The following is a 21,804-nucleotide window of genomic DNA, read 5'->3' as shown; positions in this document are numbered from 1 at the left end:
GCTTCTTGTTTTATTCATGTATTTGTTTTGATCACTGTGCTTAACCTTTTTTCACGAGTCACCATTCCAAACCAGAAAACCTGATTCTTGGTTGGGGTCTTGTTGACATTTTACTGATTGCGATTGAAGAGCCACATCATTAGTCTGACTTTTACCCAAGTGTGTTTGTGTGGGAGTTTTGTTTTGATCTGTTTTTGTAACATTTTTTTTAATCTGATTACCGTAAAGCAGGGGTATTCAATTAAAATGTTCAGAGGTCCAGTTTGACAAAATGTCTTGATGCAAAGATCCGGAAGATCTCTGTAGAGTCAACATTAGCTTCTCTCCCTCCCGGACTTCTATCAGAGTTTAAATAATGCCAAGTTTCGTCTGATGAGGCGCCACGCAAAGAGAATGATGTGCCTGTTCGGCTCAACATACATACGTGAACAAACATTTTCTCTGTTAAGTCAAGAACAAAAGCCAACTGAGAACCAGAATGACTGATAGCCATCTCTATGAAGTCCTTTGTGTTTCAACCACCAAACATTCTCCCAACATGCCAGCCATCCTTCAATCCAAAGGACAAGGTTCTTCACATTATAGGTGAGTGAGAGAGACAGTATTCATACATGTCTTCTTTACTGACCTGGTTGCAATTTTGGGAAAAGGCTGCAAGAATTTTAATCATGGAGAGTGTATTTGTTTCACTCTACCAAATTGCCCCTTTGTTGTTTTTTTTTCTTTTTAGTTTTACATTAATGACAGCCTCTGTGTGATCCCATATTGACCCCACAAGTATACAAGAACAGACACACGCACACACGCACACACATATACTTCAACGGACGGACAGTACGCAAATCACTCGCGCGTTAATGCGCATGCACAACTCGAACAACGCGCACAGGTCATTTTGCTCCGGCATGTTATTCGTCCGCAGACTGTCAGTTCTCCTGGCGGGGTGTAAAAGCGTAAAAGTCCCTAATGAACTGCCTCCTCTCATGTCTCCGTGCCTCCTGTGGATGAGGGCTTCCTGTGTTTACCGTTTATGCGCTGCGTAAAATAAAATCTGTCTCGACCGCTCTGGTTGTTTTTTGGGTTTTTTTTCTATTTCTCTCTCTCTTTCCCCCTTCTCATCTTCGGAAACGTTTAAATGTTCACAGGACGCAGCCTGAAGGCGGTGTAAAATAAAAATAAAAAACTAAACTAAACTAAATGAATAAATAAAAGACCTCTGTCCCAGGTCTCTCCGGACACACGTGTACCTCATTTAAGGTGTCGGCGCGTCGCGGCGCCGCGGCACCGACAGCGCGCGGTCGTTTCCGCTCCGGAGGAAATGATGATGGAGGAGGAAAGTTTGTGACGCTTTGTAGGGGACTGTCCAGCAGGGAAGGCTGGAGGTCATTTTTTTTTTTTTTAGTCTCTGCGCAGTTTGTTCGCCCCTCGTCGCTGCCTTGCCGCCGGAGGAGACTTGACAGCTGGAGGAGGAAGACTGTATGGATTCACGATCGACAGTGTGCGCGACACTGAAATGTCTCAGCATTGGAAATGCAGCTCATCGCCTGTGTGTTGCTTTTTATTACCACAACAGGTAAGGACATGCGTCTGCCCGCTGCCACACCGTCAATATCGTGCGATTATTATTCGTCTGAAATAGTTTGTAACTGAAACGCTTTCCAATGAAACATAATCCTCATAATCTATAAATCAAATTCTGTATAATATTGCTGTAATGTCCGTAAGTACTATAATGTTGTTTATGTTGACTTGGAAAGATACCAGCTGGGAAAGTCCCATTTCCCAGTTTGGAGGTTGGCCAAAAAAAACCACACAAAAAAAACAATTGCATACGATGTTGTGATTTACTATACAACCTATAAATTTATGCTTTTGTCAATTCTCTTATATGTAGTTTTTACGATTTCACTGTTGACACTTTCAACTGAAAGACATTTCTAACAGAGGGCATCATTAAGAATTACTTTTCCTGTGTAGGTTGGCTCCAGTGACACTTTCCATCATGATGTTCCCAGTTTGAATTTTTAGGTGTCTTTGCCACTCTGATGTGGAACCTTTCCCACTTTCCAGTTACTCATTATTGCACTGATGTTTTTGTGGTAAGGAATCAAAATTGAGACGATTCGTTTAGCACATAATCCGATGTTTGGTGGACTAGAGGCAAGAGCGGTAGACATCAGATCTGAAGCTCACGGGTTCAGATCCCACAGTGGACAGGCTGCCCACTGTGGGTCCCTGAGAAAGACCCTTGACCCCTGCAGCCCACCACTCTGAGAAGGAGGATGGGTTAAAATATGGAGAAAGACATTTCCCCACAAAGGATCAAAAGAGTATAGAAAATTCCAAAATAAATCTAGATTTAGCCTTTATCTATAATGTCACTCAAATCATTAAATGTCATGTTTCAACATTTTCTCAGCGTATTCCTCCAACAATCTTAATACCAAAATGGTCTTCTCTGTCAAAGTGCTCTGGAGGCGATTCATGCCGGTGTTCTTTAGTCCCTGATCAACGCCGTCTTTCTCTTCTCAGATAAAGCGTGGGCTTCGTCGCACCGCCGCTGCGGTGGAAATGTCAGACTGGACCAGGAGCCCGCTGGCCACATCAATCTCACTTTACCTGGACTCTTTAAAGAGGCGGACAGACTTCACCCTATGAAGCGAGAGTCCGACAGAACCTTACAGCTTTCAGTTTGCACTTGGACGATAGACGTCCCCGCGGGGAAGACGGTACTTTTAAAACCTGAATGGTCAGGAAGTGGTTCGAGCATTTCGGTGCAATGCGTCTTGAAGGAGGAAAATCGGGTCCTGGAAAGCGGGCGAGTGGCTGTGCTCTCCGGCTGCGACACAAACGAAGCGGCACTCACATGGGCAGGAGACGGACACTCGTCAAATGTCCTTCACTTGACTTATTATGGTGAGAAACCCTTCCTCCAGTATGGAGTTTATTTGATTGAGTACGTATGGCCCACTGGCCTGCACTTTGTCCGATCACGAGAGTTTAATCTAATTGCTGTAATGACATTTGGTTCAGGCTTGTTTCGACTGTTTTTTTTGGTTTGTTGTGCTCATCTCAACATAGTTTGAGAATAAAAAGGGTTTTTGTGTACAGAAACACAACATGATTTAGGCGCGTGTGTTTTGAAGCTAAACAAACATTCAGTGAAATGTGTCATCTACCGTAATATTTCCTCTGAGCCGTCAATGTGTGAAATGATAAGTTCTCATGCTGAATGGGCTGTGTGAATGTTATGTAGACGTGGTTTCCACTCCGTCTCTTCTCACCCTGTCCCTCGCCTGTTTTTTGTTTGTTCCTGGTTGTCCAGTCCAGGAAGATGAGAGGAATTCCTCGGATGGCCGCGTAACCCACCATCCAGACCAAGACGTCACCGGCTGGACTCGGACAGGAACCAGCTTTACAAGTGCGGCTCCTATTGGTCGAGAGATAGTAACAGGCACAGAGGGGGGCAGAGGTCACCCGTGTGAAGGCCTGGAGTCGAGTTCTGATCCTCGGTGTCCTTCTGGCGGCTCGACTCTGGAGCGAGCGGCGCTGCTCCCCGCCTCGGCCCCGGAGGGTTTGTCTGTCGCTGGTCGCGCTGATAGGGAAACTCTCCCTCTTCCTGAGGAAAAACCAAACAATGAAGCGGATACATCTGGAGGTGCTCGCCTCACTGATGCTCCAATTACCGCCAGAGAACGAACACACCCATATTTTGAGCCTGAACTCAATACAAACGTGGAATCCGCACACCCTAGAAATGAGACCCGTCCAACCATAACAGAAACAACCCCGAGTTTCCATTCCACGTTTCTCACAGATTGGCAAAAACACGCATCCAGCCAAACACCCAAACAGGCGCTCAAACGCTCAACCCCACAAATGGACCGGCGAGTGTCCAGCTCCAGCTTGCCTCTCATCACATCTTCTACCGAACAGCTTCCTTCTCAGACCACCGGAGCGAGCGGCGCCATCGACATTTCCCGAGGTGTCGCCGTTGCCGGGGCGGCCAGAGATAAACCAGCTCATTCCTGGAGGAGCCTGCGAAACACCGATAGGGTGAGCTCCGATCTTTCCTCCTCCACCACCTCCAGCCCTTTGACTTCTTCCCCCAAATCTCCTCAGCACGACTCGAGCAGTTTCAGTGCTTATACCGACCCCACTTCAGTCTCGGAGTCCACGTCCATGTCACAAGGCCCCGGCGGGGCTCATTCATCCACTCCCCATGCCCCGGAGTTTGCCGCTGCTGTTGGCACCACAGAGGCTGCGTCAGTCCATCCAAACTCAAGTCAAAGTGACTCATTCGTATCAGCCGCCTCAGAAACTACTGTTCACACTCCTGCAATCGAGCTGTCGGAGATGTTAGAAAACGCCGAGGCGCTTGATGTAATCGTTTCTTCCACTGAGAGTCAAACGAATGCCGAACTGAGTACGGAGAGCCTCACGGACATTTCCTACTCGTCCTCGTCGTTCGCCACGCTGGCAGGCAACAAAGACGCAGAAAGCACACGGAAAAATCTCAAGAATGTCGTCACGACTGTGGATACAATCACCCCCTCTCCTGATGTTGGCACGGACGGTGGACAGACTTTTTATACAACAAAGGCATCTCTAATCGTGAAAGATGATGCCCAAAACACAGACACCTACACGTTGCACCCAACTCACACAAACGTCAATGACGACCTGACCACAAATTCACCAACTCCTCTTTCACCGTCTGCACCGCCGTACACACTCCAAACAAACACTCCGTTGTCTGACAGTTCTCCCACCACTTTAACCTCCCCTGTCAGTGACTCCACTGAGCACCAGACTTTTGTGGACCTCAAATCCACACCGCCGCCCCTTGAAACGTCCCGCATACCTCGGCCGGACGCTCGGCCGTCTCTCTCAACGTCTGCCGAACTCTCACATGAACAGCAACACAACTCTGAAACCACGACGCCCACGTCTCTGGTTTCATTTACGACCAGACGATCGGGTCATGGCAGAAGAGAGGAAAATGAAAACGAAGGGGATGAACGCCGCCAGTGGACGCTTGGCAGCACGACATCGCGTACTCCCACGGTTCGACCACCAGAGCCCGGCGTGCTCCAGACAAGCCCTCCTACCAGGAAGGAGAGTCATTCAGTGCTCGCTGCTTCAGCCGCAACCTCCACGCTGACCTGGAGCTCTGCAGAAAGTCCCAAGTTCTACATTGTGCCCGACGAGCCCGTCATCGTCAAAGGTGCTGTGCATAAAGTCTTTGTGTGTTTGGGATTACTTGCTGAGGCCAGTAGTAATGAGACTTATTGTGATTCCTTCTATATAGTGGAGTACATTGAGCTGCTGCTGCAGATAGTTGTGGAGGAATCCAAGTCGGCTTTCACTGATGGATTAGAGGAAGAAACGGCTGCCTGGGTGAGGGACCACACTCAAGTTCACGGCCATATATGACAAAAAAAAAACGAATAGATTTGAAGCAGTTGTTCCAAACCTGGAGTTTCTTCTGGCTGGAACAACTGTGACTTCTTTTTTTTTTTTAAATAATGCAAGCTTCTCAATTTCTTTGTAGATGGAACCATACTTGCAGAGAGCCCCGGGGTTCAGCAGGCTGCAGGGAGTCTGGAGCAGGTGAGGAGGCGTAGGTGAATCCATTTCTCCAAATTCAGGCAACAGGAGGTAAAACGGTGTTGCGCTTGTTGTGTATTATGATATTTTGGTGATCATCAGGCCATATTCAGGAATAATGTGTATGGTAAATAAACTTTACTTGTATAATGCATTTTACTGCTTCAGTAAATTCTGTAAGCTTTACTTCCCCTGAATGGACAAGGCGAGGTGGACCTAGACTTCCTCATTACCCTTGGTCACCTTGTTACGCACAGGAAATACCACATTTGGACAAATCATGTAATCATAAAATTACTGAAATTCTGCAAATTGAATTTTAAAGTGGGGGTATAAAAAACAAACAAACTTAAAAGGGATGTAATAACGGGTAAAGACAGTGAATATCCCGTCCCGCTGCTGTTTCAGTGGCCATGCAGTGCAGAGTCTGGTGCTCTTCAGAACCGGCGAGGCTCTGCAGTGGCTCAGCGCGTCCCGATCCACTTCGCTGTTGGAACGAACGGGACTGGCTGAAGCTCTGCGGGAGGGGACGGAGTTCAGATCATCCAGGATCACCAACATCACAGTCGGAGGTGAGCCAACGGGCTGAGAATGCCTGCATAAAAGCGCAGGAGGCTTTGAAAGCTTCCGGCCCAGTCTTTTTCACGTATTCAATAATTATCTGACCAGTTTTGATCTTATTCTCTCGAAAAAAGGAAGAAAAAAAAAAGTAGCAATTTAATAATCGGTAGCAGCAGCTTCATTTACCTGAGAGGGAATTCCAGTCTTAATGTCTTTACTTTGTTAACCCAGATAGAGAAAGACGAGGCTCATTTTAACACCATAAATTAAGTTAGCCCAGTTATAACAAATCACATTTACCTTACTGGCTGACTAGTGTTTGCTGTAGTATACAACAAGCATATACATGTATTTACAGTGACTTACAACATTTTGTCCAAACGCATGACTGAACAAAAATACATAATTTTTACACTGCGTCTTTTGACTTTTGACTCTACATCATACATGTCAAGTGCATTTGTACAAACAATGCACAATATAACATTGGTAGCTGGTCAAACGTTATCAGACAAATATCTAAATTTGCATATCAATGCAATGATCAAAATTCAATGCAAACTACAAATGTGAAAATTGAACTTCAAAGTGACCAGAATAATAGCCCTTCTTTCTTATGAATCAACAGTTTGAGTTTAAGTGTAATATATAATGGAGAAATGATTTCCATTGGGAAAAAAACACGTGTTTAATATGCGTACATCACAGGTAACTTATTTAACTGCATCCATAGTTGGGATTAGTTGATCAGTTTAAATGTATTTTTATTATTATTGTCGCTGAAGTCACATGCCAGACATCCATCATAATGCGTCTCATTTTGTCCATCACAACTCATGAATGCGTAAGACTCCTTGTTTAACTTTGGAAGTATTTACATTTACATTCTTAATCACAACTCGATGATTTTCAGAATTAGTGGAAGCCTCTCCTGTCATGAATATGTCCCTACTTTTTATTTGATTACATGACAAAGAAGGGTTTTATGTCTTCAAATTGTTTTAAAAACTTACTGACAGACTCATGCCGTCCTTATTATGACTAGTCCCATTGGTGTGTGAATGTGAGCGTGAATGGGTGAATGAGCTGATATGTAAAGCGCTTTGGGACTACCTCAGTGTGGTTAGAAAGCGCTATATAAATCTAGACCATTTACCATTTACCATTTAGTCCATGTCCACATGTATAAGCCCTCCAACAGTGTTGCCAAACAGAAAATTATTTACTTTTAACTTTTGTTTTCATTTAAAAAAAAAAAGAAAAATGCTCAGGTCTTTCACCAGAAATTCCTCCACACCAGCATTTTAAAAGTTTTTTGACTTGAGGACTTTCTGTGTGGAAACTTTTTATCAAATGGATTTCAAGTTATTTTCCCTCAATGAGAAGTGAAGAATATCCACAGTCTCACCAGTTTTCCTCACTGTTCATTGTTTCATTCCCTCCAGGGTTGCAGGGAGAAGTGTGTGGTTGGTTACTGAAGTGTCCCGCGGGCTACAAGTGTCGCTCCCAGCCCGGCAGTGCCAACTACAGCTGCTCCTCCGTTTGCCACTTCGACCACTGCCACCACCACGGCATCTGCACACACCATCCAGGCCAACTGCCCGTTTGCCGGTAAGAGCCTCAAATCCATGCTCCTCTCCTTCCACTCCAGAATATTGCTTTTTTTTTTTTTTTTTTTTTAATCACTTTTGTGATTTGTACGTCAGCTGCCTCGTAGGTGATGACTTCTGGTACATGGGGCGGAGGTGTGACGTGAGGATGACTCGAGCTCGCCTCGTGGGAGCGTGTCTCGCTGCGTTAGTCATCGTCGTGACCGTCATCGGTGGTTTGGCCTTGGTGGCGGTGCGGCGATACCGAGCCATTCTGATCCAGGCCAAAGTGGACCAGACCCGTAGCAGGTGCGCATAAAACACACTCCGGCAAATCAACTTTTCGCAATATGTGTCAACTGCAGATCTTATTAATGGACGAAACGGACTGTTTCTGAGTCTCAAATCAAGGGCTCCATCCTTCAGAAGTAGAAATCTGCAGGGTAAAGCACAGGATGAGATGGTCTACTGGGATTTTCCAGCCTACCAGTTTTGTTGAACCACTGCATGTGTAACCATAGCAACTGTGGAGCCAGTCTGTAAATATGGGGGGAAATGAAAAAGACGCTTTTGGATTTTGGTGGCACCGTTTTGCTCCAGAAACCTGAGTTAATTCACTTAGCCCACACCAAAAGAAAGAATCACACATATTTATGTTGGTTTGTGATCAATTTAGTTTGTAACGTGTTTGAGTGGAAAACAAGTCCTGTCACGAGGAAGTATTTTCCTCTCGTGATCTAAATGCCAGATGGGGCTCAGGACACACGCCAGATAGGAATGTTGTGCAAGTCGCACAGATTGTCACATTAACTTTGGGCCGTGAACGTTGGGACATGGAAATCTGTGACGGATGCACCCGTTTGGACCCTCTGTTGTCTTGGAAATGGACGACTGCACTACTATTTTACATTCCTGTAAAAGCACTCCACAGATCTGGGAAATAAAATCGGAAAACTATTTATCTTGATTATAAATAAAAACTAGAGGAATAAAAGGACTTTACAATCCTCATTCAGTTGGGAATCAGCAGCTCAAAGCGCGACGTGTTCTTCACATGAGTCACAGTCATCTGTTGCCCTTATGGTAGCAGCTGAATGAGAGACCTCATTCATATCCATGTGTGTGTGTCCGTGTATTTATTTACCAAGAGGAGTTTGAGTGTTTTGGATTAAATAGGGAAAAACTCTTGTCACTGAGGTCATTGTGACAAGAAATGTCCACTAGGTGTCACAGCTTCGCTGCCAAACCACAAACTGCAGATAAAGGCTGGACTGTTGGAAAACCTCCAACAGTCTGGCTGCTTCTCAGTCTGAATGTTTAACCTGCTGAAAGCTCTCTCAGGCCAGACACTGAGCCTGCAGGTGAACCAACCGGCTGTTCAACACAGCTAAAACCCTCATTTCCCTCCTGATAGAATAATTTTTTGTTGCATCCAATAAAAAAAAAACTGGTGCAAATATAAGAATTTTGGGAATTTTTTTTTTTTTTTTACAACATTCTTTGCCATATTTACAATGCTGTGACTTAAGTGGTCTTTTCTTAGTAAATAATCTGTATTTTGTTAGTTTTGATAGTTTTCTTCTAATGTGAGCCATTTACGTTCTTACCACCAGGATGTTTGGATTCAAACCAATAGAAACTGCAAAAGGAGTGAAAGGTTTATCCTCCCTACACGAGGCAGTTGGGTTTGGTTTCCCTGCATACATTTAAAGTTGTGCTTTTAATCGGGAGTACCTCTTTAAAGGAAGGACGATAATACTCTTTATTGTCATGGGTAGAATCCTCAAGTTCAGGGCCTTGAATTCACAAACTACCCAAAAGACTAATGGTGGTACTATATGGCTCTGTTAAGTTAATAAATAAATAAAAAAAATCCTTATAATAGCACGACTGTCTTGATTTAAGCATAATTTGGACACTGAACTCTGCTAAATCTCGACAATGTTTTGAGAATCATGGAAGGTCTATTTGTCAGTCAAATACTCTTTTATTTGCATGTTGATGCAAGCGTCTCTGAAAATACAACAATAGTGATGCATGCACTGCTGCACTCTCTACTATCTGAGTTGTGGTTATTATAGCAAGTACGTTTATCCCCCTCGATATTTGTGTGTTGATGCAGCAGAGCTCCGTCTGTCACCGAGGCATAGTAAATTCATTCATGAAAGCTGATGTCATCCACAACAACAGGGTCAAACTCCTCCCCTTCTCTCATCTTAGGAGTCCTTTGTTCATCACTGAACTAAACTCAAACTCTCCCCGAAGCTTTGAAGACAGTTTCAAACAGAAACCTCTGGCCCATGGGGAAATTGCAGCACCATTTAGGGAAGAGTCACATCTGAGGGATAAGATTCAAGAGTTCCTCTTCATAGTAAAGATGGACTGTTGTTCATTTAGCTTGAGACGGTCTAAAAAGCATTGTTGGATCAGATCGAAACCAATACGCAAGTGAAGATTAATTGTGCAGCTTTGCCGTGTGCAGCTATCGCAGGTTCAACCACTTCGACGAGCTGTCGGCTCGGTTCTGGCTGCGTTCGTGGGCGGGATCGGCGGACTCGCTGGACAATCCGGCCTTTGCACGCTCCAATGATTTACTGCATCTGCGGGCCCTCGACCGCCCCTGCTGTTACCACGACGACACGCTGTCCCTGGCTTCCACCTGCCCCAGCCATGGGACACACATCAATACAATCTACCCCCACAGGTACACACCAACTCTCGTCCACTTGTGTGTGTCTGTGTGTCAACCCAAATGATTCAGAAACATGTGAAAAACAATGTAAATTAATCAATCTTGGAGGTATAGTATATATTTTAAACATCAAGAGCCCATGAGATTGTTTCTTAATATAAAGATATCAAAATAATATGCACCCAATTTGCACCCGTTTTATTGGAAATGCAAATATTCTCTCAAACAAAACAAGAAAATCTCGAATTACCAGTGTTCATATGAGCTGAATCACCAAAAAAGGCTTTTGTAGACTAAGAGAGTGATTGTTTGAAGATCCCTCTTCACAATTTGCAAAGTCAAAAGAGCCGATTCGGCTAGAAATGCTTTGATAAATGTACCTATAACCACGGTAGTTCAAAGGGCTGCAGGGTACTCGATAAACTACCTATTCTGGTCGCTGGTGTTGTCATAAAGACGTTTCAGTCATTAATCCATTGAGATCCTTTCTGGATTCAGAGTAAAGAAACAATTCATTGTGAACCGTCTGTGATGGGTCGTACAAATCATGGAAAAAAAGAAATCCTCACATGATATGAAAGGTTGACGTGGAGCTGAATCACTTACACTAAACTGAACAGAATGTTAATCCACAGTTTCTCTGCTCTGATATTCTCTATATGCGATGAGACTGCGTCAGTGTTTCTCTCACTGGATGGAGTGAAATCTGAGACATGTTGGAGAGAAATGTGGAAACCTGTGTCAGAAAACTCACATTGTGGTGAAGTCTTTTTGTTTGTGTGCAGGACAAGCAGCCCAAAAAAAACACACAAAAAAAAAACGAGACACCCAGCCGCACAAAGGAATGTTTTGAAAAAAGAATGTTGCACTGTTTAGAAGCTGCGACGTACATTTTTTTTTTTTCCAGCTTAACCGCGACCAAATCAAAGAAAACCAGCAGCAGACAGATGTTTGAAGCTTCTAAATGTGTACGTAGGAGATTTCTAGGTTATTGTGGAAGGTTTTTTAATAGCATACCAAACAATTTTTTATTTATAAAGAGCTTTCACAAAACCATAATTGAAGCAAACTGCTGTACATAAGGAATATGATTTAAAACATAAGAAATACAACTACAAAATACAGCTAAAACAGGAATAATAAGACTTTAAAAAAACAAAACAAAACTACATCAAATCAATGTCTTAGCCATAGAGGAAAAGTGTTTTGTTTTTTTGTTTTGTAGATTTGGTTTAAAAGTGGACAAAGTAGAGGCCTGTCTGATATATGAAGGCACATTTAATAGTAAAGGGTGCCAATAACTGGAAGAGAATGCCTGGTGTATTCGATAAAGGCAACTTTTATTGATTGTTTGACAAAAACGTTGAATATTTGATTGAATCTTACCGAATTCATTCAGCTGCATGATTTTTTCCCCCCCTCATACCGTGGAATTCTTTGGTCGTAGCTCATTCTCACATCAAAAGCCGGCCCTTCCTTTCGTAACACCACTCGCTGAAGCAGAGTGTCGTCATCTGGAGCTCCTCCAACAGTCCTGGAATAGTTCAACACGTATTGCTCAACATCGGTTGGCTCCTCTTCTCTCAGTCTTTGGTCCAGCTCGTCTCAAACCCGCCTCTCGTGAACCAGATTCCTCACACGCATGTCCGCATTTTCTCCTCCGTGAGGTGAATTCCCTGCAGTGGGTTTGGTGGCACCGACGACTCGTCCACAGAACTGCAACCCCAGACAATGTCGACCACAACAAATTTTTTTTCAACATTACTGATTCGAAGGATTGAATCTCAAAGTATATTTGACACGTTTGTATGGATTATTAAGTATGTTTGACACAAAACCATGCTAGTGTATTCAGGTCGACAATATTGAAGCGTAATAATCAGCTTGATTCCTGAGTCTAATGGCCGCCTTCTGAAGACAAAAAAAATGTTTTAATCAATGTTTGTTTTACAAGTATTTCACAATATTGCCACACCATAACTTGGATATGGAAGAAAGAAGGAGTTATGTAATAAGTTGAATGAATTTTGGCTAATATTTTTTGCTCATCTTGTCTTCATGATATTTATATGCGGCGTCCAAATGAGCTTTTCCTCAAAAGTAATTCCTAAAAATGCAATTGTTCAATTTGTTTACCATTAAGAGAATGGTAAACGAAGACAAACAAAGCCATATGATACTATACTAAATATATATGGACATATACTAGATATATGAAAAATGTATGAAACACCAATTGGAAATAATATGTAAAAGTACATTATACATGATTTATTTTCTCAAAAGAAATTCTGAATTCTCCTCGGTGAACGAGTCGTCCCGGGTTGTAGTTTTGTGGATGAGTTGTCTGACAATCGGAGGGTTTACACCAAGGCCTTAAACCATAGGATCCTCTGAACAATTCATGTTGGAGGATGACTGTTGCCTCGATTGTACAAAATATTACGAGTAACTTTTTAACTCTTTGTAGATGTACAATATCTGGCCTTTTTATACTGTAGCTAAATGTTCCTGTGTGTTAAAGTGGTTCTATTATGCAGATTGTCAACACGTTCACATGGTGGTGTTGGTCTAAAAACTTTATATTTAAATTATATTCATATTATTTCTCCAAATCCAGCTTTTCCTTGATTTTCCTCCATTAGAATATTGGCTCATAGGAGCTACATTCAGAATCTGCTGTGTCTGTGTGAGCTGAACTGGCTCCGCCCACACACGTCCATCTATGGGAAGAGGAAGGAAGTACTTCCTCTCGTGGTGCCATGTGCCAGAGCACAGCTGCCTAATTGTGGGAGGAGTCAAAGGGGAGGAGCCTACCTTGATTGTGATTGGCTAGACCCCCGATGACACTATATAGGGTTTGATTTCTGATTGGCTGGTTGGAGCAACACACCTTTTAAAACCTGGAACAAGCCAGGGAGCGAGAGGACACGCTTCTTTCACTTCTGGGGCGTCGCTCCAGGTATGGAGACGATTATTACCGTTGGGGAAAACAAATGGAAGGTGAATTTTGCATAATATAACCCCTTCAATCAGCAGAGAGGGCTGATCTGGGATATTACTAGGAAATAGATATATCCTATAAAAAGTTGATTTTGAGGTATTGAGAGCTCGATACAAAGGGTGATGCACAAAAACAAAAGGTGCACTAGCCTGTGCATGAAGGTTGGTTTCTTTTTTTCTTTCAAATATTGACAATTTACCTCTACAAGCTCAATCATTAAACTACATGTCCAGCTTTTCTTTTACACATTTTGTACTCTGCTCCTGAAACTTCAAGCATTTTGACTCATTCTCACGGCGAAAAGACAATGACCGTGTCAGTAACACCTGTGGCCTCCGTGCCCCTTTTTCAGCTCCCAGTACGGTTGGCGGGGGAGCGAAATGAGCATGGGGGACGGCGTGCTGGACTCGGGTAAGGCCAGTGACCTTTCGGTGTGTAGCTGGCCGGTCGAACCCATTCACTGGACTCCGTTCCCACTTCTGCAGCAACTGGCCGCTCACAGGACGCCCGCGGTGAGTGTCGGACGGAGCGTGCGGTGGAGCTCGAGGCTTTCAAGGAGGGAGGGGAAACGTGTATCAGGTTTCATGACGCGATATCGTGTTGTTCCCCTGTGTAACCAGGTCAGGGTGTCACGGCCGCGGTCGTACTGCGAAGGCATGGAGCTGGTAGATCTGGGGAGGAGCTGGACTGCCTGACACGCACAGGAGAATCAAATGTGCCCTGCAACTTGTTTGTTTTTGTGTGTGTGTGTGTGTGGATTTTTGTACGGTGAAGCTAAAGTTTTAATGTTTTTGTTAATTAAAGGAAATGGAAAACACAATGTAAATGTGTACATATGTTTTAAAAGAGGTTGTACAGTTGTTTCTGTCATTTTCAGTATAAATAATCAGTGTGATGTCGAGTCTTTGGAGGCTGGCTGAATGTCTGTATGACACAATGGGTTTCCTACATGGAGGATTGAATAATGTCGGGTTTTTTTGTTGTTGTTTTTTTGGTGTATAGTGTTAACAAACATGTCAAAAGTGCTGAGGGTAATGTAATTTTAACACACCAGCTCTAAAACAAATGAATATATTAAACAGAATTTTTTGGGGGTGTTTTTTTTTTTTTAATGAATTCAACTTGTATAAATGATACCTAATGTGGAAACGTCCAGTTACGTTTGGCCCCAAAATGAATATGTCTGATAACTCACTATAAAACTTAAGTTGCAGGATCCTGTTTGGCCCGTGGGATGACCTTGCATAAAAAAAGAAAACCACCAGCTTATGGCAACACTTCCTGCATCAGGAAAAGCCTTACTGTTACAAACATGAACGTGGTGTTTGTGAAATCATGTGTACTTGAAGATGCAGGAATTGTTTGGCCAAAAGAAAATAAGAGTCTGAAGAGAACCACAGACTCAGGAGGCACTTATCTTTATTTTGAAACGTCAGATTTTGTGAAAATAGATCATTAAATGGTTTTCGAAATTGTCGGCCTTACTTGTGTCTTTAAGGGAATAAAGTTTTACATTATTTACGCTTTACAGCCCAGGCCTTAATAAAATCAACTTGGGCTGTTTGTGCCATGTAAACTCTACATTTTGGTAAAGGGGGGTTCAACTGTGAGACCAGTTTGTCCATTTTTGCCATAAAAATGTTCACGGAAGCTTTGACTTTTAGGACAAATGACCATTTGGACTCTCATGGTGAATCAATAGTTTCCGATGGTGCATTGTTCAACACAAAATTAAACATTTCAATGTAAAAGCTGTCATTTTATCATCAGTAATATTCAAATTAACGTCGATATATATATGTTCATGGCTTGGGCTAAAAAAAAAGAACTTGTTAACCCCTCGGGGCCACTTCCTCTAAAATGAATAAATGCTGTTTTCTTGTGTTTGACTGTACAAATTGTGTTTTACCAGATTTGAGGTGAACATTTCTACTGACAAGTTACTATCTTTAATTATGACTTGAAGGAGCATCCTTCTTGTTTCTCAATACTACATAAATACTAGTCCTGAGTCCCCCCCCCCCCCCCCCCCCAGTGGTGTGTATGAACCTCAGCTGGAATGTGAGGTCACAAATGACTGTACCTTGTATGACACATTTAGGTGTGATGCTAAAAAAAAAAAAAAAAGAAGAAATGCAGATGATTTAAGGGGACAGGAAATGTAGTAGATTAAGGAAGCAAGTGAATGTGTGTTTGGGTGACGGAGAGCGAAAGAGATGAGTGAAAAGTGGACAGAAGCTACCTGCTGGGCTTCTTCCATATACGGTCTTTTAGTCAGAGCTGAGAGTCAGGCCTGAGACTTTCTCGGTGTGAGTGAGCAATGCAGGCGGGGAGTGAGTATATGTGCTTGTTGCAATGCATGCATGAGTCATACACACTTGCAGAGTTTTGAAAGGGCTCGGAGAATGGCAGGAGTGTCCAGAGGGGAAAAAAAAAAGAGAAATTCCTGACAGAAGGGAATTGAGATGTGAAGTGAGAGAGGGGGAAAAAATGTTTTTAATTGTTTGGTTTGTTTTTTACTCTTGTTCCAAACAGATCAGATATACATGATGAATGGCAGTGATTTTCACACAGGGCCAAGCACACAAACAACCCTAAATAGGGAGATTCATTCATTTCCTAAGACTGGTCACATGACCTGGGCAGTGCATTCTTCCCCCCCATGTGACTTGCTCCAATATCTCCTTATATGGACGTCATCCAAAGGAACTCTTAAAGGGATGGTTGTCCTGTCCTGCGTCTATACTTGGTGTGTGTGTGTGTGTGTGTGTGTGTGTGTGTGTGTGTGTGTGTGTGTGTGTGTGTGTGTGTGTGTGTGTGTGTGTGTGTGGCAGGATAACACAAGGCTAAGAGTCAATTCCCTGATCAGCTCATTGACCCCCTCCTCCACCTCCACCTCCACCTCCACCTCCACCCCCTCCCTCTCGGTACTTTGTCCTCAGCTGCTCCACACCTAATGATATATGTGTGCCTGTGTGTGAGTGTGTGTGTGTGTGTGTGTGTTTGCACGTCTATGTGGTCACTTCCTGCATGCATCTACACAAGCGACCCACTGTAGAAAACCTACATCCTGTCCCTTTTGGAGAGCCGGCTCACATATATCCTTATTAGGAACACATAAGAGCCAGTGAGAATTCCTCGTGTAAGTTTACGAGTCTTTGTCCGGTGCCCTTATTGAGTTAAAACAGCACCCTGACCCACCCACCTAGTCTCCGGTCAACTTGTAATGATAAACTTTTGCATAAGGATTCAAATCATACTCACACGTACGGATAGAAAGAAAGAAAGAAAAAAAAGAGTTTCAGTTCCAAAGGACAACAGGTGGTTGTGTCTCACTCTGAGCACATGGGCAGACGCACTGTACCTGCGTGCGTCACGCTTCTGATTAATGAACAAGTGACGCTTCGCCTCACTGCCAGACACGCCTGTTTACTCAATCGGTGGAGTTGATCAGGCCTCTAAGAGTTCACACATCACCCGGGCGAGGAGAGATAAGAGATTTACGGCCTCCACAGTTTTGCTGTAAGCGTATCTCAGCTTCAATCCCTATATCACCATTACACTGCTCCGTGTGTGTGTGTGTGTGTGTGTGTGTGTGTGTGTGTGTGTGTGTGTGTGTGTGTGTGTGTGTGTGTGTGTGTGTGTGTGTGTGTGTGTGTGAGAGAGAGAGAGAGAGCGCCACCGCTATGCTGGGGCAGACGTGTCAGGCATGGTGTTAACAGTCCTGTCAGTGGCCCTGGGATTGCCAACGCCCCATGGATGGTGTCACTGCTAATGAGCATCTGCAGGGGCCCGAGACAGTTTTGTCTGCAGTCGTTCATTTTGGAACAAAGGTTTTCAAAGTGTGGGGGTGGGGGTGGGCCTCTCCTGGATGGTCCCAGAACACCCCGGAGGGAAACACTTGGGGGTTCAGGAGCATGCCATTTCACTGCATATTGTTCCTTTATGTCATGAAAAATCATAAAAAAAAAAAAAAGACAGAGAATAAAAAAATGAATTGCAATCTACAAAAACACAATTTTGAATGAACTGAAAAAAAATGTAAAAGTAACAGTAAAATCATCTATAGTTTCAAATGTTGAAGATTAAATATATTTTTTAAAAACTGTCCAAATTTTTCAAATGAAAAACAGCCAACAAGTAGGGGAGGAATTTTTCATTGTCTACGGATCCACCTCCACCTTCAACAGCCATCGTTTATTCATTTATGGGCTGTTTTGTCTTAGCTTTGTAAAGCACAAAGATAAACAACAGCAGCATGAAAACGAATGATCAATCCGATCAGAGAACTCGGCCTTCGGTCAATATCGATGATTAGAACTGTTACACAAGACGCTGGATTGCAAAATGCGCGTCTGGTGCAAGAAACGTTACAGCAAATACAGATACGTGCACATGTCTGCTTCTTCCAAGAGCCGTTATTGTGCAGAAGGGATATGTCAGTCCTTTGCATGCACATGAATCCTGCTTATATCGATGAACTCATTTAAAACAAAAACAAAAAAACAACAACTGAAATAACAGTGGGGGTTTTTAAATAAAAGGTGTAATTGAGCCGTGAAGGGCCTCGGCTGGATAACTTTTGGAGGATATAGGTTAGTTTTCCCGGTGCCTGTCCCCCGCTGTCATGTCAGAGCGCAGAGCCGCGCCACACCCGGTGGACGCGGCGGGACCAATCGGCGCGCGCCGTGCGGAAAGTTCTCCTTATATGGAGAGGGGCTGCAGCGCGAGCGCCGATAAAAGCGTGCAGTTTATTGGCCACCACTGCAGTCAGCCTCCGACAGTCCCTGCAGGAGTGTACCGCTCAGAACACAGTCCTCCGCCGAGAACCCTCCCTCGCACAGGTAAGAGCTGCTCGAAGTTTGTCCGCCGCACTATTTTGCACACGCAAATGCGCACAGGGAACCGGTGTAAAACGCAATAAGCGGTTAATAGTTGTGGGTTTGTTGCGAGGTTTACCTGAAGTTGGTTTGTCACGTTTGTGCATTGCAGTGCTGTGCAGGTCTACGTGACGTTTATTTTTATTTATATATATATGTAATGTGTGGAAAATGCTGTCGTCGCTTCATTAGTGTTTAAATCAGATCTGCGTTAAAAAGGCTTGACCTTATCGTTTACATGTAAGCATCCTGTCTGGCACGGGCTGCGGCTCCGGTGTCTGGTTCCTTGCCGGCGGAGGATTAACTGGATTAAACGCAAGAGACAAAACTGTACTTGGAAGGTGATTAATTGATGAGGGGGGACTGTTGGGAGCAATCGGATGCCTGCTCATTTTTCTCCTCCTGCAATCATGCAATGCACCTGATGGATGGGCTAAATGGATCAGCCGGTTATAGCGGTTCAGGGAGTGGTCGGCTGTCGGTGTTATCTGGGGGGTTTAAAAGACACCCGGGGCGGCATCCGGGCCGGTCCGCCACCGTCTCTCTCTCTCTCTCTCTCTAAACGAGATGCGCTCCCTTTTGCCTTATATGGGCAGACCCGGAGAGAAGCCGCCTTTTGTTTTCCAGCCGCGGCTCTGGACTGCGACATCCAGCGTCCAGTCTGCATTATAACAAGGATTCAACTTTGGTTAATGTTTGCCAGATGTTGCATACCTCACCCAGCAGCTGCTTTAATTATTTTTTTGGTCGTCTTTTCTCCACACAGAAACATAATGGAAGACGAAATTGCAGCCCTGGTTGTCGACAATGGATCTGGTATGTGCAAAGCTGGCTTTGCAGGAGATGATGCTCCACGTGCTGTGTTCCCCTCCATTGTTGGACGCCCCAGGCATCAGGTAAAGCCTCTCGATGATGCTGTATAACCCCACGCACACCCACCCCCTTCCAAAAAAACAAGCAAACCCTGATCTTTTTATTTACATGTGTAATCACAATTTTTTTTTTTTTGCCTGCTTCAGGGTGTGATGGTTGGCATGGGCCAGAAGGACAGCTACGTTGGTGACGAGGCACAGAGCAAAAGGGGAATCCTGACCCTCAAGTACCCTATTGAGCACGGCATCGTCACCAACTGGGACGACATGGAGAAGATCTGGCATCACACCTTCTACAACGAGCTGAGAGTTGCCCCCGAGGAGCACCCAGTCCTGCTCACCGAGGCTCCCCTGAACCCCAAGGCCAACAGGGAAAAGATGACTCAGGTAAACGAGGCCCGGCATTCCGGTCAAAGTGCCCAAGTCGGAACCACCTCCACCCCTGCAGGGCCCAGCAAACTGTCCCCTCCAGCGTTTCTTCTCTTCCTCAATCTGTCGATTTCCTCCTGCTCCTTCCAACCTGCAGGTTTCCTCTGCCCCGCGCTGATTTCTTCTCTGCGGATGCTTCAGGTTTAAATCTTACTGCACTTTGTTGCAAACGGGAATGATTGGTTGCAGCATGAGCCGCCGTCCTCTTTACGGGACAGGTGGACGACCAGCTTCTAACTCCACCAGTGTGTCTGCATGATGCAGAAGAGCAGGCCGCTGCACTTCACTTTGTCTGCTCAAAATGTCCATTTCCTTTAAAAAAAAAAAAAAACAGCTAATCTTTAATATGGGGTTGCGCTCGACAAACCAGTGTGCAGTTTCTTTGCGACTGTACTAACCTTTGCCAGGTTTAAGTTTTCAGTGACTCACCTGTCCTTTCTCCGTTCTCCTCCAGATAATGTTCGAGACCTTCAACACCCCCGCCATGTACGTGGCCATCCAGGCTGTGCTGTCCCTGTACGCCTCCGGTCGCACCACCGGCATCGTCATGGACTCCGGCGACGGCGTCACCCACACCGTACCCATCTACGAAGGCTACGCCCTGCCCCACGCCATCCTCAGGCTGGACCTGGCGGGCAGGGACCTCACGGACTATCTCATGAAAATCCTGACGGAGAGGGGCTACAGCTTCACCACGACCGGTGAGCGTCCTCCTCTCTTACCAACCCCACTGTGCCAAAGTGAGAAGCAGGCTGGAGAGACTAATTGCACTTTCTTTTTTTCACAGCCGAGCGGGAGATTGTGCGCGACATTAAAGAGAAGCTGTGCTACGTTGCACTGGACTTTGAGCAGGAAATGGGAACCGCTGCCTCGTCCTCCTCCCTGGAGAAGAGCTACGAGCTGCCCGACGGGCAGGTCATCACCATTGGGAACGAGAGGTTCCGTTGCCCCGAGGCACTTTTCCAGCCGTCTTTCCTTGGTAAGAAACGGTTTGTTTCGAAAAGTGTTATTGCTCTCGGTTCTACGTGTACCAAGAGGAAAACAACTTTTACCCCTCACCCACAGGCATGGAGTCTTGTGGCATCCACGAAACGACCTTCAACAGCATCATGAAGTGTGACGTTGACATCCGTAAGGACCTGTACGCCAACACTGTGCTGTCTGGAGGAACCACAATGTACCCTGGCATCGCCGACCGCATGCAGAAGGAGATCACTTCTCTGGCGCCCACCACCATGAAAATCAAGGTAAAATTCTTCACATTCCTCAATCGTGGAGGGAAAATTCACTGCCTCACCTGCCACTTGGTGGACAAATTGGTGTATTGCACGTGTGGGTTGACCGCCCTAACCGCCGCTCCGCCTTTCTCCCGACAGATCATTGCACCCCCGGAGAGGAAGTACTCCGTATGGATTGGCGGCTCCATCCTGGCCTCCCTGTCCACCTTCCAGCAGATGTGGATCAGCAAGCAGGAGTACGACGAGTCCGGCCCCAGCATTGTCCACAGGAAGTGCTTCTAAACAGACTTGTCGCCCCCCCCCCCCCCCTCCCACTCCCAAAACACACACTGCTACAAACCCAAACGACTGGCTCTGCATCATTGCCTACACCAACACACTGTGTGCAGAGCCCACAACACCTCTTCCTCTTTTTGGTTTTTTTGGTTTTTTTTCTTCCTCATCACTCTGGCTATGGCACCATGCCCCCTGATGGGGAGAAACTCTGCAGGAAGTACAGGGCGTTCCCAGGCGGTGCGAATGTGAGGAACATGATGTCCATTGTCGTGTTTGTGTAGGTCATTCCAGATGTCTGTGTTCACCACCTTATTTGCCTCTATGAAGGTTTATTCTCTGGCGGGCCCACTGCCCAACAGAACTGTAGTATTGCTTAATATGTAAATTATATAATCTGAAACTTATTGTTTTGTTTTTTTTTGTACTTTCAGCCTTAAGCGATACTTGGTCAAGTTTGTTTTGGTCGTCCTGAGACGACGCTTCTACCTTGTATTGAGGTGTGATGAAGGATTGTGCATCCGATGTACACAACAACCTAATAAAGTGCACATGTCTGAGATTCCAGCCTGACTTATCTGGTTGTTTCATCTTCAACATTATTCAGCTAGTATGCTCTTGAATGTCCGTCACTTGGCAGTAATTTCTTAAAGCTG

The 21,804-nt window shown here is 44.8% G+C and overlaps 2 protein-coding genes across 2 annotated transcripts; both read left to right on the top strand.

Moving 5' to 3' along the window:
- The first annotated feature begins 1,443 nt into the window (after positions 1–1,443).
- Positions 1,444–15,339, top strand: LOC308148964 (uncharacterized protein). Its single transcript, XM_080520562.1, has 11 exons — positions 1,444–1,573; positions 2,533–2,916; positions 3,326–5,227; positions 5,312–5,400; positions 5,555–5,613; positions 6,019–6,182; positions 7,617–7,782; positions 7,878–8,069; positions 10,243–10,464; positions 13,809–13,968; positions 14,077–15,339. The coding sequence occupies exons 1-11, from the start codon at positions 1,531–1,533 to the stop codon at positions 14,149–14,151; spliced, it is 3,456 nt and encodes a 1,151-aa protein (XP_080376688.1). The 5' UTR covers positions 1,444–1,530; the 3' UTR covers positions 14,152–15,339.
- Positions 15,340–18,213: 2,874 nt separating this feature from the next.
- Positions 18,214–21,715, top strand: actb1 (actin, beta 1). The gene is made up of 7 exons (XM_080520259.1): positions 18,214–18,300; positions 19,103–19,232; positions 19,356–19,595; positions 20,092–20,338; positions 20,425–20,616; positions 20,703–20,884; positions 21,014–21,715. The coding sequence occupies exons 2-7, from the start codon at positions 19,110–19,112 to the stop codon at positions 21,155–21,157; spliced, it is 1,128 nt and encodes a 375-aa protein (XP_080376385.1). The 5' UTR covers positions 18,214–18,300; positions 19,103–19,109; the 3' UTR covers positions 21,158–21,715.
- The last annotated feature ends 89 nt before the right edge of the window (positions 21,716–21,804 follow it).

This window comes from Blennius ocellaris (genome assembly GCF_963422515.1).
Source record: "Blennius ocellaris genome assembly, chromosome: 3".
Lineage (NCBI taxonomy): Eukaryota > Metazoa > Chordata > Actinopteri > Blenniiformes > Blenniidae > Blennius > Blennius ocellaris.
Note: the sequence above shows the minus strand (reverse complement) of the source record. Positions and strands in the feature narration are given on the sequence as shown.